The 19,431-nt window shown below is 32.1% G+C and overlaps 1 protein-coding gene across 1 annotated transcript in view; it reads left to right on the top strand.

The window, feature by feature from the left end:
- The first annotated feature begins 1,930 nt into the window (after positions 1-1,930).
- Positions 1,931-19,431, top strand: part of LOC134709959 (DNA repair protein RAD51 homolog 2-like) — a 45,469-nt gene continuing 27,968 nt past the window's right edge. The window contains exons 1-10 of the mRNA XM_063570084.1: positions 1,931-2,048; positions 5,576-5,689; positions 6,628-6,735; positions 7,377-7,513; positions 8,815-8,934; positions 12,101-12,284; positions 12,717-12,786; positions 13,827-13,942; positions 18,315-18,393; positions 19,081-19,183. Of these exons, the coding sequence (XP_063426154.1) occupies positions 1,947-2,048; positions 5,576-5,689; positions 6,628-6,735; positions 7,377-7,513; positions 8,815-8,934; positions 12,101-12,284; positions 12,717-12,786; positions 13,827-13,942; positions 18,315-18,393; positions 19,081-19,175 (1,125 nt within the window). The 5' untranslated portion in view covers positions 1,931-1,946 and the 3' untranslated portion in view covers positions 19,176-19,183. The remainder of the gene's footprint in view (positions 2,049-5,575; positions 5,690-6,627; positions 6,736-7,376; positions 7,514-8,814; positions 8,935-12,100; positions 12,285-12,716; positions 12,787-13,826; positions 13,943-18,314; positions 18,394-19,080; positions 19,184-19,431) is intronic.

The raw sequence follows: 19,431 nt of genomic DNA, 5'->3' as shown, positions 1-19,431 counted from the left end.
GGCAATCAAATGTTGTCCGTGCATTAACTCATGAACCGTTCTACCAAAGCTTCCCAAATTTTAATATGTTGTTACTGACAACTAAATGAAGGTCAAGTTCAATAATGACGATTTTGACTTTTACCGTTCAGGAGTTATGGCTCTTGAGAGATTGAAAAATGGAGTTTCCAGTCGTGTCAGTGCATTTACGCATGAACTGTTCTACCAAAGCTTCCCAAATTTTGATATGTTGTTACTGATGACAAAATAGAGGTCAAGTTCAATAATGATGATTTTGACTTTTACCGTTCAGGAGTTATGGTTCTTGAAAGATCGTAAAATGGCGTTTCCATTCACGTTGTTGCATTTACTCATGAACCATTCAATCTAAGCTTTTCAAATTTTAATATGTTGATACTGATGAAAAAATGGAGGTAAAATTTAAAATTGACGATTTTCACTTTCACCATTCATCAGTAATGGTTCTTGTGATATTGCCAGGACACAAATAAATGTTAATAAATCCGGTTTGCTGTCGTTGTGACAGCCTCTTGTTTGTTTTTTTACAAAATTATATGATTAATTGTCCGCCTTTAAATAAGATAATTTATATAGTAGTCTCAGTCTATATATATGTCTAGTTTAAGTTCATTCAAGGATGTCAAGCGTGGCGGAATACTTGTAGTTTACTATACCTGAAATCCTTTGTCCATTCGTTATACTACAATTTGATCTCTGATTTCGTTATACCACATTTTGATCTCTGATTTCGTTATACTTTATTTTGATCTCAAATTTCGTTATACTACATATTGAGCTCTGATTTCGTTATACTACATATTGATTTCTGATTTCGTTATACTACATTTTGATCTCTGATTTCGTTATACCACATATTGATCTCTGATTTCGTTATACTACATTTTGATCTCTGATTTCGTTATACCACATTCTGATCTCTGACATCGTTATACCATATTTTGATCTCTGATTTCAATAAACCACATATTGATCTCTGATTTCATTATACTACATTTTGATCTTTGATTTCGTTATACTACACATTGATCTCTGATTTCGTTATACTACATTTTGATCTCCGATTTCGTTATACTACATTTTTATCTCCGATTTCGTTATAATACATTTTGATCTCTGAGGTTGTTATACTACATATTGATCTCTGATTTCGTTATATACTACATTTTGATCTCTTTGATCTCTGATTTCGTTATACTACATATTTTAATATCTTTCACGGATCTCTGATTTTAGTATACTACATATTGATCTCTGATTTCGTAATACTACATTTTGATCTCTGAGTTCTTTATACTACATTTTGATCTCTGATTTTGTTACATCACATATTGATCTCTGATTTCGTTATACTACATATTGATCTCTGATTTCGTTATTCTTCATATTGATCTCTGATTTCAACTGGTTCCCATAGGAATGCATAATGTTTGTACATTAAATTTTTTTATCAAGCATCTTGATATTGCCCGGGCAGTTTCAGTGGCACTGTGTTGTTTTTTTTAATCAGACCTCGTTTTCTGTTTTCTTACAAAATTATATGATTAATTGTCCGCCTTTAAACAAGATCATTTATATAGTAGTCTCAGTTTATATATATGTCTAGTTTAAGTTCATTTAAGGATGTCAAGCGTGGCGGAATACTAGTAGTTAACAATACCTGAAATCCTTTGTCCATGACGAAACAAAGATTTGATAAACGGAATCTTAATTCCCGGAAATTCATGTTTAGTTGGTTTCATCTAATTCAGTTTATCCTGCTATAATTATTAGGGTCCCATGGAAACATGTGGCTCACTACCATTTATATCATAAATAAGATCAATATTATTATTTGAGGTCCGTCGTGTGCCGAATTTTGTCTGTCCTTGCATCGGTATTATACTTTTTGGTAGAGATGTTCCGAATAAATTTGGCGCGTTTTCCCGATGGGACAATTCTCAAAAATGTCAAACAAGAAACTGCGAAGAGCTGGGTTATCAAAGGATATAACAGAAAGATTAGCTGTCAACAACGTGTTCACGTGCAAGGTTTTAAAGTCATATAGTTCAACTATCAAGAATTGCTGAAACTGTTCTAGTCCCCCTTTTACTGTTTTACCACTGGCATGACTGGCACTTGTTTCTATCCATTGGAATAGAACAAAAATATACGTTGATAGTGGGTCTTCCAATGGATAGAAACAAGTGCCTTTGTGTTTTACGTATGATTTGCTGTATTTTTCCTTGTTCCTCATCTTTTAGTCCAATATAATTACTTTGGTGTCCAACGGCTGCTTCTGAAGCAGACTCATGCCACGGCCTTAGAACCATAGAAATCGGGCCTCTATTTATTCATTTATGTCAATGTGAGTTTCATGTACTCGCAATTAATGTACATTTAGGCCTACTACCCTTTATTTTCATCAGAGGCAGAGACATATATAATACAATTACAATTTGTATTATATGTCTCTGTTTTCACACTTCACATGCCAATCAATAGTTTCAAGGGGTCTCACTAATTAGCGACAACAAGCGTCAAGAAGTGACAACAAGCGTCAAGAAGCGACAACAAGCGACAACAAGAATTATTTTAGCGACAACAAGCGACAAGAAGACTATTTAGCGACAAGAAAACATTTTTTTTATTGCATATAAAGAAATTTGTATGTAATTTTTTTTTAAATTTACGAGCAGATATGTCTAATTAAAATGTTTTATTATATAGATAGACGAAGAAATGAAACATTTGTGAGGAAGAAAGAGATTGTGAAGTTAATATTAGTATATTGGTAGATGAAGAAATTAAACATTTGTGAAGAAGAAAGAGGTTGAGCTTCTTTTTATTTTTAAATATGAAGAATATGTATAAGATAATGTATGTATCTGTTTTCATCAAAGTCAAAGTATGAATAAACGAACGGGGATATATATGGAGTGGGCATAATGGAATATACCATTTTGAATCATTTGCTTTATACTATGCTCTAAGTGTACTCTTGTTATGTCAATTCGATGCTCTATTTGTAATTAAGCGTAATACTGACTGTTATACATTATAGATGATAAAATGAATATGTGTATAATTTTCATTTTTTTCTATCAATTTTAACTTTCTTGCGCTAAAATTATTTCTTTTGCATATTCTTTTAATATTTATTGCAATTATAAATTTAAATTAAAACAAATATGTTTTCTTGTCGCTAAATAGTTTCTTGTCGCTTGTTGTCGCTAAAATAATTCTTGTTGTCGCTTCTTGTCGCTTGTTGACGCTTGTTGTCTCTAAAATTCTTGTTGTCGCTAATTAGTGAGACCGGTTTCAAGTAATAATACCATGGTCAAATTAGTTTAATAAACATATTATCTGAACATACCTGTCAACCTCTGAAAATGAAAAGTCAGGTCATGACCTGCATTCAGAAAAAAAATCTCAGGTCATAACGCGTACGACATTTTGCGGGCTCAATTTAAGAACAAAAATATGTTTACATATAATTTATATAGTCAATATGTATATAAAACAGTTAGAACATGTATACAAGTTTATTTCAGACTGTTGTTATATTCCATAGTAGCAGACTTGGCATTCTTTAAAAGAACTGCACTTGGTTTCAGTTCATAGCAATGCAAATGTGTATTCATTTTACAAGAAAGAAGAGCACACAGTGTATCCTTATTAAGATCAGCCCTAAACTCTGTAGCTATTTTCTTTACTAAAGAAAATACCCTCTCACTGTCTGCATTGCTGTTTGGCAAAACCAGTAATGTTTTAGCAAGTTTTGACAAAACAAAAAATCTTGGCTTGTTAAGAAAAATGTCATGCAACTTGGACATTTCTCCCCAAAATGTACCAATGTCAGTTTCAGGGGAAGTGCAAAGTGGAAGTTCATCTAATGGGGTCAACTGATAGTCACTGAACTCATCTTTTAGCTTGTTGAAAATATCGTTACGTAGCTCAGGTAAACAAGTCCTACATTTTGACTTTTGGTTACATTGAAAAAGACCGATAAAACCGAAGGTCGTATTACTTCTAAATACCGGAAACAATTCCGGTCGGAAATCCGGGTGAAAAGGGTAATGTTAGAAATTCCCGGGACCCGCCGGGTAAAGAAAAACTCCCGGGTGAGAGGTGAAAATAACGGGTGTCACCCGCAAAAAACGGGTGAGTTGACAGGTATGTCTGAACCTTTTCATACTTATTTTTGTAAAAAACAATGAAATCATTTCTACTCTACTTTGATTTGTGCGCTTGACATTAAACTCTGATATGTTGTAAACGGTATGTATTTGTGTGAAAGATAATATGTAAAACAATTCAAATGAGAAAACAATCCGCCTGATTTCCTGACTTCAAATAGGCACCCACGGAATTTGCAGGGGCATGTTTGCTGCAAACTCTTTTCCTAACTTTAGACAGTGGTGTAATATATAGACAATAACTGTTTAATGTCATTAAATATCAGCTGTATTTGTATAAGGCTAAGAAACAGGTGTAATGTGAGCTTTAGCAGGTTATTACTCCTCTTTCCAGCCGAGTACAAATACAGCTGATATTTAAAGACACTAAACAGTTATTGTCTTATCCTGCAATAAATTCTGTATATTGTTTGTGTTTTGAGAGACAAAAAAATTTGAAACCCCTTGAGGCACATGTAGTAATATCTTAATCACACAGTCAACTGAAGGCGAGTATACAGATACAGCATAGCTATATATGTAGGGTTGTATCTGTATAGTAGGACACCCAATTGCAGGATAAATAGAACTACATGCAGTGATATTGTTTGCCTCAAATTACAGCCTAAATTCTGCCTTTTCCCCTAGAGAAAATTCCCAATTACTAAAAAAATGGCTTAAAATTCCTCCCAAAAAGTTTTACATTTTCCCCAAACAGTGATGGCATTGGTATTAATGTTTGTAAATATCGTATTCATGTTATTATTTTGATATTAGAAAGCACTTTTGAGATCTGGTTTTCTGTTCAGAATCATCATGGTGTTTGTAGTTTTCAATGCATTAAGTACCATCATTGCTTCTGTTTCTTTCCCCTCTCCGAAAAGTATCTTTCAGGTTGAAAATGTCTGACAACCAAAATATACATTAAAAAACAGTGCAAAAAGACAGCAAAGGTCAGCTAAAAATCAGAGATGTGTTTAGAATAAAATATACAAATTTCCCAATTTCAATAAAAAATATGCATTTTTCCCAATAAAAAATATGCATTTTTCCCAATAAAAAACGGTAGAGGTAGTTTTGAAAAAAGACAACGTTATCACTGACATGTAAAAGCTATAAAAATCAGTCGAAAAGGGTGCAACTCATCAGATCAACACGAAGCACAAATACAAATATATAGAAAAGATATATGAGAGTAATCACAGTTACTAAAAGCTAATTCAATGGCAATAATAACTTATTAAAAGATTGTGTATCAAACATGTATAAAGTTAAAGTTTGACATGAATATTAGACAGGTTTTCCCTGACTGGGACCTCACTCTATTATGCTAAACACATAACATATAAAAGAGTTTATACAAAAAAAACCGGCAGTACTAAATGTTCATTTGATTTCAGGATTTCTTGTCAAAAAACAATTTGGAACTTCTGAAGCTACTAGGATTAGGATATTACAGTTTACAAAAGGTGGTGAAGACTTGTTGTAAAGCTTGTGTTCCTGAATCAATCACTGTAAGTAGACATGTATCATGTAAATGAGGATTGCACAGTCAGAGATCCTAGAACCTCCTGTTATAGACAATCTAATGTAATCATTATTATTTTCATGTATTAAATTTTGATATACATTGCACATGTGTATTGAACTTTTGACAGTATTTTTTTCAATTTTTTTATGAAGGCCAAAATATTTATTTGTTTAGGATATTGTCTGACCAACACTGGTCACAAGATCTAATTCTTACCTTTCAGTGAGTTGTGCTTGTCATAATCTTTTAACTAAGTTATCAGATATTGTAATTGTTACTAATCTATCATAGTACATGTACTGTAAACCAACTTATTTATGTGGATACTTTATTTTGCGTTTTACCCTTTTCTAAACCACTTATGGCTATTTAATTTTGCGATTTTTTGACTTATTTTATGAGGTTTAATTAAGAATTGAATGCTACTTTTTGTAACTTTATTGGGGTGTAAAAGCATTGACCCAAAGTACATTTCGTATGAAGTGCAGTAGCCCTTCATTCTTAAAATGTGTGCATGGTAAACGCTTTTACACCCCTATGAAGTTACAAAAAGAAGCATTCAATACTTATAATTACATTTTTTAGCTAGGATAATGAAAACACGATTTACATCAAGAGTTTATTATAATGAACACATCTCATGTAATTATTAAGGAATGAACCTCAAGTTTTACATATTCAAGACGATTTATATTCTTGTTATTTTTCTACTCACCAAATAAATTGCTCATCAAAATAATTTGGTTACAGTATATAAAACAATTGACCAAACACCATTCAGTGTATTGTAACTTTGTAATTAATAGATCTGATTGCTGATGGCAATTATTTTGTATATTTAAAGATTTGTAGGATAATTGGGCCAAACTTGTTGAAGACATGACCGCTTAGCTTGTTTTAAATTTTCTTACACATTTATAGGCATTAGAGCTTCTAGAGAGAAGAAAGTCAAAGAATTTCTTTGAGACAACTTTACCAGACTTGGACAAAGTTTTACATGGCGGTATTCCTATGGGTACAGTGACTGAGGTTTGTGAACTGTAAATTCAGGAAATCTACATAATAGAAAAACAAAGGATATGGAGTATCCATCCATAGCGAAAAACAGTTAAAGCACACCAACAAAAAAATACAAAAACAACCACACACACAAAAAACAAAGGATATGGAGTATCCATCCATGGCACATAATCAGTTAAAACACACCAACAAAAAAACAAACAAAAAAACACACACACAAAAAGCAAAGGAACAGTGTTTTTATTGCTGTTCTTCATCAACATACAGTCATGTGTAATTAATCATTGCACTTTTAATTAATGCTTTTCTCCCGTCACTCTGGCTTCCTCCGCCTATAAAAACTAGCTGCCATGAAATAGCCTGAATGCGGTGCTTTAAAGTCGTGTAAAACAAAAAATAACCAACATCAAATTTAATTAATGCTAACAAAATTTAATGTGAGTTAAATGTGAGTTAATTTTGGTAAAAAGTATATAGACTAGTAGATATATAGGGTGAAACTCTAAACTATAAACAGACAAAGCCTATCAGCCTTACAAATATCAATAAAAAGAATTTTAGTAATGAATCAAATTATCATCTACACTGCACAATAGTTGTTGAAGATGCTTCTAGTTAATTTTTTTTGAATAATTATGATTTCTTTGTAGATTGCAGGCCCTTCAGGATGTGGTAAAACCCAGTTCTGTGTGATGTTAAGTGTTGTAGCAACACTGCCTGCTAACATGGGAGGTCTAGATGGTTGTGTGATGTACATAGATACTGAATCTGCATTCTCTGCTGAGAGGTAAACGTTTAGTGCATCTGCTTTTCTGCAGAGAAGTTAAAATAATTAGTGATAGCTAGAGTGTAATGATTTAGACAAATGAAAAACAGATGCTTTTTTAGCCCACCTGGCCTGAAGTGAGCTCTCATCACTTGGTTTCTGTTGTTGTCGTTGTCTGTTGTCGTCTTAACTTTAAAAAAGAAAATTTCCTTGGAAACTACTGGTTCAAATTTAACCATACTTGGCCACAATCATTATTCGAGTATCTAGTTTTAAAAAAGTTTCCGAAGACCCCGCCCACCAACCAAGATGGCCTACATTGCTTAAAAAAGAATATAGGGATAAACTGCAGTATTGGGATTATAACTCTGAAACCAAAGCATTTAGAGCAAATCTGACATGTTAGGTTGCTGCATCCGAATTTGTAATTTAAAGAAAATTTTGCAGTTTTGGTTATTATCTTGAAATTTATTATAGATAGAGATAAACTGTAAACAGTAATAATGTACAACAAAATAAGATCTATAAATAAGTGAACATGAATCAAATGGTCAATTGACCCCTTAAGGAGTTATTGCCCTTTAAATATTTTTTTTAACAATTTTCATATTTTTAAAAAAATTAGCAAAATATTTTCCACTGAAAAATAAAGATAGAGATAATTGTAAGCAGCAAGAATGTTCAGTAAAGTATTATTAACAAATACATCACCATCACCAAAACACAATTTTGTCAAAAAACCATATGTGTCCTTAGTTTAACATAGATGCCAACCATTACGATGTTTGTATAGTTTTTCCGATTTTGCGATAAAAACTACGCTATTACGGTCAAAGTCGAATAGTTACGGATTACCAATCATCGCCGTTCAGTTTTATAAAACACAGATTTTTATCATAACTTTTCCGTCCTGGTCCAGTATTTAGAAAACGCCAATGTAATGCTTCCGGTTTCTCGTGAGTTATTAACCTATTGTTGAGTAACTAACTGACTTCTGAAGAGGCAAACTTGCATTTATGAAGTAGCTTTACCCCTTTCTCTACTTCTCCTTGACAAAACGAAAATGTACGAGTCGAGAACATCTGAACAATAAATGAATGGAATACATACTACAGACAACATGTTAAACGACAAATTTCGTGCACATCACTTTGCAACCACTTGTCAGTAATTTTTATTGGTAAATGCACAATTATGAATGATTACTGAAAACTTTTAAAAAATACGGAAAATTTGATAGTTTGTTACTGATTGTGTCAAAAGGGGGTTGGCATCTATGGTTTAATATGCACATAAACTGTAAATATGTATTTCACTTTTAGACTGGTTCAGGTAGCACAGTGTAAATACCCAGAATACTTCAGCCAGGAAGACAGCCTTCTCCAACTTACAAGGAGTATATTTGTTGATGTTCAACAGACATGTTCTTCTCTTATCAAAAGGTTAAAAGATATTGATACAATAGTTTACTATGAGTATGAAGCTGTTGTCACATCAACTTGAATATAAGTTCACAAGTTCATTATTATGGGAACGTTTTGATATGTATGCTAAATTCAGGTTTAGGCCCAATTGCAGGGTTTGCTGAACATGGATTCTTGCTTTTTGCCCTATCTAATGACAATTTAAACGCTTCATTGAAAGAAAAAGAAAATTAAATATCTTTTGTATGGTGGATTTATAAAATTTCATTTTCAACCAATTTTTGTGGATTAAGGAAAACTGTATATCTGATTTCATGGTTTTGCTGAAGACACATACAATCCTATAGATAATTATTGGTACACCTTCCAGATAAAATCTTTTATTCAAAGAAAGGATCAATTGTAAAAAGAAGCTTTTTACTTTAATAAAATTTGAACTTCATAATTGTAAAAATTAGTGTTGTCAAATTGTACATTTTTGTCTAACCGGTTACTCGGATAATCGTTCGACCGATTAACCAGTTAACCGGTAGTTTAAGTTGTCGTTTGAAAGCCTTATCAATAGTACCCTACATGTACAAATAGTTATAAGATGTGGTATGAGTGTCAATTTGTGTTTCAATTTGAAATGATTAATTATAAAAAAAGAAGATATGGAATGATTGCAAATGAAACAATTCTCCACAAGAGAGCAAAATGACACAGAAAGTAATAACTAAAGGTCACCATACGACCTGTTTCTTTACTTTGTTTGTTTGTTTCTTTAAGCATGTTACTCGTACTATCACGCATACCTTGAGTACATTCACATTGGTTTTCATTTCACAATTTTTGAGGTAGCATTTCGTTTAAAGTAAGACTAAACCTTGCACTATGGAGGTTGCACATTCGGATAGTGGATTACACAATATTAGATCAAAAACGAAATAATGAACTAATTAATAAACTTTAATCGCATCTCTGATTTAAATTTATTGGTGAAAAAACATGTTTACCAATCATGTTTCTTTAAGGTCCTGCCCCGAGCTCTAATTAATTTTATGTATTTAGGAACAACAATAGCAATCAACATACTGGACAATTAATCTGTCAAATTAATAACCACGACGACAATTTTTGGAAAGATTAGAACTTGTTCTAAATCTTTACTAAGGCACCGGCCTACCTAACAACACGACAGGTTAGCTACTGTTTCTAAATGTATTCACACTGAAATATAGTTCCCTATAGTTCTCATGTATGTGCACATAATACACATATAAACTGAAAAAATGAGTATATTATTGGAGCAGTTGATTTAAGAATGTAACTCATTAAGGTGTAAGTTGTGTTGATGTGGAGGCTTTTTTTTTAAACATTTTTATTAGGTAATTGGGTATTGATACAGTACAAGTATGATTGACAACTGTCATTATCACTAAACAATCAGAGACAAGGTAGACCTTTAATTACAATGCCCAACCTCCTAAACTGTCAATCAAATTGACCACATTACTTATCAGCCTCAGTCTTACATAATTAATATACATCTTAATATACAAATATTTGACCTCATAATTGAATACCGGTACACAAATGTATATATTAGATGTTTGAAATATATAAGGATGATAGATTTATTTATTGCCAATTACTTTTGATCTACATTACATGAAGTGATTCTGTAAATTATATCTAAAAGATAAATGATTAATGGATTAACAAGATCTTTAAAAAAAAATGAAATATGAATACAAATATGAATATATTGAAGGTATTCAAGTAAGGCCTAAAATTTACTTAATAAATTTCCAATAATCATCTGTAATTAATCAACAATTTAGATTATATATAAAAAAGAAGATGTGGCATGATTGCCAATGAGACAGCTATCCACAAAAGACCAAAATGACACAAACATTAACAACTATAGGTCACCGTACGGTCTTCAACAATGAGCAAAGCCCATACCGCATAGTCAGCTATAAAAGGCCCCGCTAAGACAATGTAAAACAATTCAAACGAGAAAACTAACGGCCTTATTTAAGTAAAAAAATGAACGAAAAACAAATTTGTAACACATAAACAAACGACAACCACTGAATTACAGGCTCCTGACTTGGGACAGGCACATACATAAATAATGTGGCGGGGTTAGACATGTTAGCGGGATCCCAACCCTCCCCCTAACCTGGGACAGATTAGTTCACTTTTCTTTATTATCAGGAATTGTCTTGAAGCAGTTTTAAAATTTTAAAACTTTTCATTATAACAAACCATTGTTTATTATTTTATTCCCCATCAATCATTATGTCTATTTTAGTCATTTGAATTTTTATTAGAAGTGAATATATATTTTTGCAATCAAGAAAGAATCCATATTTCAATGAAATAAGTTTTTTAATTTGTTTACGTTGAAAAAGTACATTTTCAATGCACTGTGTCGAAAAATACTTTAAAAATTGATCTAAAGGCACTCTTTTAATCTTCAATGTCATATAACCTCTGTTTCAACTTACAAAATGACCCCAAAACAACATTTTTAGATTATTTTTGTTGACACTTTAATTTTTTTTTGTGTGGTCTAGATTTTATGTCTTACAAGGATAGTTGGTAACATTTACTAGAAGAATTTTTGATTTGCAATTTTTTGTTTTTTTTGGCAACATTATTTCGATAAGACATAAACTGCAGTTTAAATAAAATTGTGCAAATTAAGAGACCCATATTATTTAATTTGAGCTCATTTTATCCTCATACTGGAAAAGCATGTTTCCTTCTAAAGACCTGCTGTTAATGCAATTTTCAGCAATAGTGCTTTATGAATGTTAATTTTTCCCCACCATACCTTAATATGAAATAATTCAAGCTACTCTTCTAATCTTTCCATGAGTGATTTCCATCACTTTGATTAAATAAAACATAACTATTTAATAATTTCCATGCAAATTTATATTAAATCTATCAAAATTGAAAAAAGTCCGGTTGACCGGTTAGCGTTTTTGGTATTCGTTCGTTCGACCAGTTAACCGGTTAACCGTTGACAACACTAGTAAAAATACAATGTTTTATCTTGATATGGAATAAAACAAACGAATACACTGTGCTGGTTCAGTCCAATAGATTTTCTAGAAAAATAGCTTACACATGTAAGTAACTTGGTGTATACATTTTAAATTTGTTTTTTTTATAATTTTTGTTTTAGACTGACATCATTAGAAGAGGAGATAATTTCTAGGAAGATAAAATTGATAGTGGTGGATTCTATTGCATCATTGGTTAGAAAGGAATACAGTGGGAGTGGTGGAAAAAGTTTGATTGACAGAACCAACTTCCTTTCACAGCAGGCAGCCATCTTGAAATATCTGGCAGAAGTATTTTGTATTCCTGTAAGTAGAAGAACAATATATTTGCATTAACTCAAAATTTTTATTGTAGAAAACAAAACAAATCCAAAAAATCCTGTGTCTTAAAGATAGGGAGGAACTTAGTATCATACATCATAATAAATTAAGTAAAGATACGAAGATAAGAAACTTTATATGATTCCAAATTAGTAAAACAATAATAATCAAGCTTATTGAGCTTTTGTTTGAAAATATAAAACATTTAACCAAACTAAAAACCAAGGCACATTTGAACAACATATTTTAATTTCCTAAAATGCATGAGTTTGAATCAGCTTCAGTAATAATATGGCATTAGATGCAAAAATAATTATATTAAGCAACTGCAACACATATGTGTAACTAAAAAAATCAAATATAAGGGGAGATAATAATGCCGAATAAAAATTGAAAATATAATGTTCCCTTTAACAGGTTGTGGTAACCAATCAGATTACAACAAGATTTGGACAGAATCCTACACCTTCTGATCTGGAGGAGGGAGGTAACAATACTGGAATTATGATATTTAATCAAATTATAACATTTTCAAATGAGGAAAATATTGCTTATTAAAGGGTTCATAGCAGTAAATTGGAAATCATCACCACAATAAGATGAGGGTTGTCATATGATAGCTGACTAATGAAAAGTATGTTTAACGATTGGTGCAGATATTTAACTGTTTGTCATAGTCTTAACCCAATTCTTTGCTTGTTCCATTCTTTTTACTAAATTTGATACATCTTATCCCAACTCGGAAATCTGTGTCGGTTGACAAGAGAATCTGCACCAATTGAACTTTTGACGTCATACAATAATCACTTCCATTGTGGCGTCATAATTTGTATAAAATTTTTTACAGGAACCTTTGTGATGACATATAGGTAGACTAATAGCAATAAGGTGTATAATTACCAATCGTATTGAATTGCCTTCATGTAGAATCATATTCAAAACAGTGTGGTCCTGGCCATTGATTGACGACCTAAATTATCCCATTGACTGGGACAGATTAGGTGAACGTTTGTCGGTAACAATCACTGCTCACTATGTACTTGTTAAAGACACTGAATCTGTGGGGTCACCAAAGGTTCTCAACACCTAAATAAAGCAATTCGAAAAACTAATCTGGAATAATACGATGTGTTGATTTTTATCAATAATATAAATCAAAACATAAAGGTTATTCCTGAATAATTTTTCGAATTATTTTATTATTAAAGGTGTTAAGAACCTTTGGTGACCCCACAGTTTAAATTCTATAATAAGTAAGAAGTGAGCAATGGTCGTTAACGACAAACGTTCACCTAATCTGTCCCAGTCAATGGGATAATTTCGGTCGTCAATCAATGGCCAGGACCACACTGTTTTGAATATGATTCTATAAGGCTTGTTTTTATTTATAATGTCCCATTAAATTCCTTGTATTTAATGGTGACATCTCATTTTGAAATTCTTAAAAGGATTTTGAAAATCTAGTGAAAAGTGCACTCATATCAATGTATACTTTGAATAGACAAGTTTTTATTGCTTTGTTTACAGGAGAAATTGTACCAGACACAGATAGTGGATATGTGACTGCAGCCTTAGGGAATACCTGGAGCCATAATGTTAACACAAGATTAATTCTACAATATCTCGAAGGACAAAAAAGACAGGTAGAGCAGTAATATTTACTTTCCAGAACCAGTTTGCTCTATTATTTACCCTACTCTTGTTATCCTAGCATTTATTTAGTAAATAACTAAAATGTCTACCTACACAGATTTATAAATACAATGTAAATCAAAGCGGGAAAGCGCTGTAAAGGCAGTTAATTACAGGTTGTGTGTATTTCTAGTCCAGTTATATCATTATCTTCCATAGAACAGAGGTGGTTTGTAGAATTAAAGTTTTAGAGTTCTTTTGTACCTTAGTTCACCTATATCTATAGTCTACTGTTTACAGTATATTTTCTGTGCCTCGCCATGAAATGCATTTTTAGCCATGGCCTTGTCAGTTTGCTTTAAATTTATGAGTTTGACTGTCCCTTTGGTGTCTTTCGTCCCTCTTCTTTAGACATATAAGAACTTTTCCTTTTCAATATAAATAGACTATTTTTAATTATTGATTGTATACGCATATTCTATGACTCCCATAAAAAAATAGTTCACAAAGATTGACTAGTCTCTGTACTGTGTGTATAGCAAGAACATCAAGTATTAGTAACATAATGGTAAATGTACATAGTAACATGTCAACTTTTTTGATGACCATACCTGCCAACTGTCAGTATTTCCAGAGTATTTCCCCCATCGAGCTCGAGGCTCCCAAATGGAAATTTTGTAAGAGCAATTTTGTCGACTATTTAAAGAAAACAATTAATTCAACAATGGCTATAAGCTTGTTAATGCAAGAAGAAGCCAAAAACCACATTAGAATATATTTGAAGGGAATCCATGACAATCGCCCCATTAGCAAATAGCCCCACTTTTTCACTAACTTGGAAAAAGATGTTATCCCATTGAATATAAGTTCAATTCCTTATATTGCATTATGATACAATTAACAGGTTTCTTTTCAATTGTTATGCAAATAACTAAGCTTCAAAACTTACATTTATTCTTCAGTATATATCAATAATAGTAATTAAATTAATTTTCGGTTTGTTTGTATTCTGTGTAGATTAGTTTTCATTAAAGTGGTGCGAGTTTTTATTTTTAATTATATATATATATATATTAATCTAAAAATTACCGTTTTTTTATAAGTAGGGCGAGTTGGCAGGAGTAATATTAAACAGGGTTCTCGCTAAGGCGAGTCCATGAGTCCTGGACTCAACAAAATCTGTCTGGACTCACCATTTTCAAAACTGGTGAGTCCACAAATACATGAATATTGAAATATTTTGTATAAACTGAACACAGTTACCATGACTCACCGTGGCCAAAAATGACCGAATAAACTGAACACAGTTACCATGACTCACCGTGGCCAAAAATGACCAGTCCCTGGACTCGCCTTCAAAAATCCTTAGCGAGAACCCTGATTTAAAATGATTTAACCAATTTCACATGTGGAGCGAGTTAGCAGGAGTAATATTAAACATGATTTAACCAATTTCACATGTGGGGTGATTTGATAAATCAGTTTGTGGTGTTTTTTTAAAAAGTGGGCCGATTAGCCAGTGGGGCGACTTGTCCTGCTTCCATTTGAAGGCCCCCTTGAAGGTTTTGTATGACTATATGAACCATCTTTCACGTAAAACCCCCATGTGCATTTTGAAAAGTTGGCAGATATGTTTCTAACTCCAGGCAAAATCTACCGGTATGAATGAAAAAGAAGTTTTCAATTAAGGCTCTGTGGCCATATAACAGCTGTCTCATTAGCATTTTAACCACTTCCCATATTTGCAATTAAAACAATAGAAGAAAATTATTCAACGCAAAAACAAAACTTACTTGTAAATATGAAATTCTCTTTACGGTATGAGTTTTTCTCCTTGTTTGAGATTGTACAGTAGTACCTGTAACTGCATATACCTATTTCTTATTCACTTTTGCTTGATAAACTCACTAAATATCATATACATTGTACCACATCTCCTTATTTTTATATGCATTCCAATAACATGAACAATTGTAATTCAATTCTATATACCAAAGCAAAATGAACTGCACCACTTTCATTCTCTAGTATGCATCTTTTGGCAAAATACAAGACTTTGTTCTTAGATGACACAATTATATAATATATATTTATTGATAAAAAAAAAAAAAATTTAGTATACAACTCTTTAACGATATAAGAAAAAGCACAGCTGTGTCATAAATTGTGAAATCTGTGCTGAAAACATAGACATTGATGGTATTTGAGTAATTCCATATGTGAAGCTCAACATTAGCTCGTCAGTTGGTGGTGGACAGTTATAGTTCCTTTCTGCAGGCTAGGATGAATGACTTTTCAGGAAAACCAATTTCACAAATCAAAACTTTCCTCTAGCATGTCTAGATTTCTCCTACAATATTCATCCAGTTTAGTTCTTTTGTTTTAATTGGACACCGTCCTGATTTTTAATTTTGCAAACCATTCAGTCTCTTGCTTGCAAATGGTGCATGAAAATAGGATGGGTATGGCAGTAGCCAAGTCTCTTTAAAGTGGGTTTGTGCCCTGAAAAAAAGTTTTATAACTTAAGTTTAATTGAAACTTGTGCAACACATATACCTAAATAACTATATTACATAGAAGAGAGCATCATTTGTGTCAATGTTTTGTTCCTGTTTACATTGTCATTGATATTTTTTCAGAAAGCCTGAGGCATAGCTCATGAATTCCTGTCATTAGACATTACATCCTAAATTAACATAATTACTGCTAGAATGATTATCAGTATGATATACGTACACTATCATTGTACAGCCCAAGTCTTCAGTATATATATTGTTGCATTCATTCACTTCTGTGTTCAGTCGTTCAAAAATTTCTAAACATCAACAAATGAACTTTAATAACAACAAGAAAACACTAGAAAAGATACGTACATACAACCCGTGTTTAAGTGTATTTGAAAGAGAAATAAATCTGGTTAAACGATGTAAAAAGGAGAAATATATCTGGTTAAACGATGTATAAAGGAGGAAAAATTGTAGATATTGCATTACGATGCGTTCTACCTAATAGCACGTGGATATGTTTACATATTTAGACTTGACCCAGTATGTCACCGCCGTCGTTTAAACACTTGACTACAGTCGTGTGTAAGCTAGACAATAAAAAGCTTAAGCCTGTACTATTTGTGTGAAGTAAATGTGTTTGTTCTGTACATTTATATTGTTTTACCTGATAGCAAGAACGTATATCTATCCGTTTCCTTCTCAATTCACTTTGTCAAATTCTTCGAGCTTCTTCAAAACATACGTATTACTGCGCCGGAAGTGAAAAAAATATGAGAAATCCTCGTAAAATAATGCTATTTTCAATTTTGTGGAATCCATTTTGTTATATTAATTATACAAAGATAAAAAAAGTTACGATTAATTATGAATTTGCATATCATTATACGGAACGTTTATGGACTATTTTTTAAGTCGGTCATTTTGGCGGTAAATCATATACACATACACACGTAGATTGGCTGGTACCCGATTGTAATGTTACACATCAAATATATCAAATAGCTAATACCCGGAACGTAGTACCGGGAACCAGGATAATACGTAGATAACATACATAACTAATACCGAAATTGAAAACGCTTTACGGTTTCTCGTTCATAAACCGAATTCCGCTTTGAATTATAGAAGATGCAATATTAATCATGTTCAGTCGACTTTTCATTGTTATATCAACGTCTGAACTAATTAAAGAATCTTTAGATGTCGGATAACACTTGAAATTGACCCGACCTCTTTCCACACGGAATATACAAATAATGATAGTTTGTAGTCAGGTTGACTGCTTATAATGCAAAATACACACTTATAACAAGATCTATAAAACGAACAATACACACTGATCGTTTCTTTAGTCCCCAATGTAAATGAAAGAAACAAAAACCATATCATACCATAAAAAGAAGAGGAGAAATTCGAACATTTCCGGATCTATTTCTGGCCAAAAGACCCCCAGCATGGATTGCGTATGAAAAGATGAACCTCATGACTTAAAAGTCAGGCCTTAAAGCACTGCCTTTAAAAATGTGGACAGAATAGGAATAGGATAATCATAAATAATATTAATAGTTTGTTTGCTGAAAAATGACTTAAGAACTTTCATACTTAGACTGCAAAAAAATCTCTGTCTGTGTATATACAGTTGTCTCCCTTTCCCCAATATTTCTTTATTCAAACTTATAAAGAAAATAAACTTTTAACAGATTTTAAGAATACAAATTTTATGATTATGTACATTTAGGTTTATAATCTTTCATTTTAAGATTAAATGCAGTAACTTAAGTTCATTTAAAGTATTGTGTTTTAGAACCTGCACAATTAACAGATACATATGGTGTGAAAATCCAATATTTTCATTAACATATTTTCTTATTCCCAGGTTTTGGTAGCTAAATCACCAGTGGCACCGTTTACATCATTTACATACACAATACAAGATACAGGTATTGTACAAGAAGGTATGTATTGGTTAGACGTTGGTAGTACCATTACACTTCATATTTACCTTTTGAAGACCAGATGTACCGTGTTCAGGTAGATAAAATCTAAAAGTTATTCATGGTACCTATTATCATTCACATCTGAATCAGTCCATGGCATAGATTTATGCTGGTACTGTGGATTCATTTACTTGCAAATATACCATTATTGTGGTTTTATGTAAAATTGTAATTTCTGGGTTTTTTGAAAAGGAATATTTAAACTCATGATTAACCTTTACCCACACAAATCAATGAAAATTGGTAACCCAAGAATAAAACTATTCCACAGTACATTTGAAGGATAACAGAGATTACCACAAATAGTGGACAATACAACAGAACACACCAACCACTAACACCACACTGGCTGATCTAGAAATTTTCATAAGTGGGGGCCCAATGACTGCCTAAAAGGGGGGCCTCTCCAGTCACACTTCAGTGATTCCATATATAAGCAACCCCCCTAAATCGACCTCTGCACCAAACTTTGAGAAAAAAGGACAAACATTCATTCAACTTATGGTTCTGAAAGCTTGACTTAAAAAAGCACAACAGTATTTATCAATTTGTTTTATAGCATTTAGAAGTCCTTTCATACAACATCATATGCATTAATAAATTGATCATTTAGATAATTGTAATAGAATACTATAATTTTAACAGTTGATGGAGCTGGTCATTACCATGGAACAGATCCAGGGATTCAGAACATTAGAGTCAGATCATCTTTACCACTAGAGTATGCCATGAAGAAATGATACATACTGTGAGTACATCTTACAACACCATATTTTAAAAATACTGTGTCTATGGATTTCCTTATTTTTGATGGATATCAATTTCGGTGCATTGAGGAAAATATGTATTTTTCGTCCAAATTTGCTTCCATTGATTTGAATTCTACATGCAACCTTATTGAAATTTTTACTTCTTTCAATATTTAAATTTGTGGTTTACTGATGTCAACAAAAATTTACCTTGCTCTTAAGCTCATCTGGTGAGCCAGTCTGAGCT

The sequence above is a fragment of the Mytilus trossulus genome, chromosome 3 (assembly GCF_036588685.1).
Source record: "Mytilus trossulus isolate FHL-02 chromosome 3, PNRI_Mtr1.1.1.hap1, whole genome shotgun sequence".
Taxonomy (NCBI): Eukaryota; Metazoa; Mollusca; class Bivalvia; order Mytilida; family Mytilidae; genus Mytilus; species Mytilus trossulus.
The sequence above is the reverse complement of the archived record's forward strand: the minus strand, read 5'-3'. Positions and strand labels throughout refer to the sequence as shown.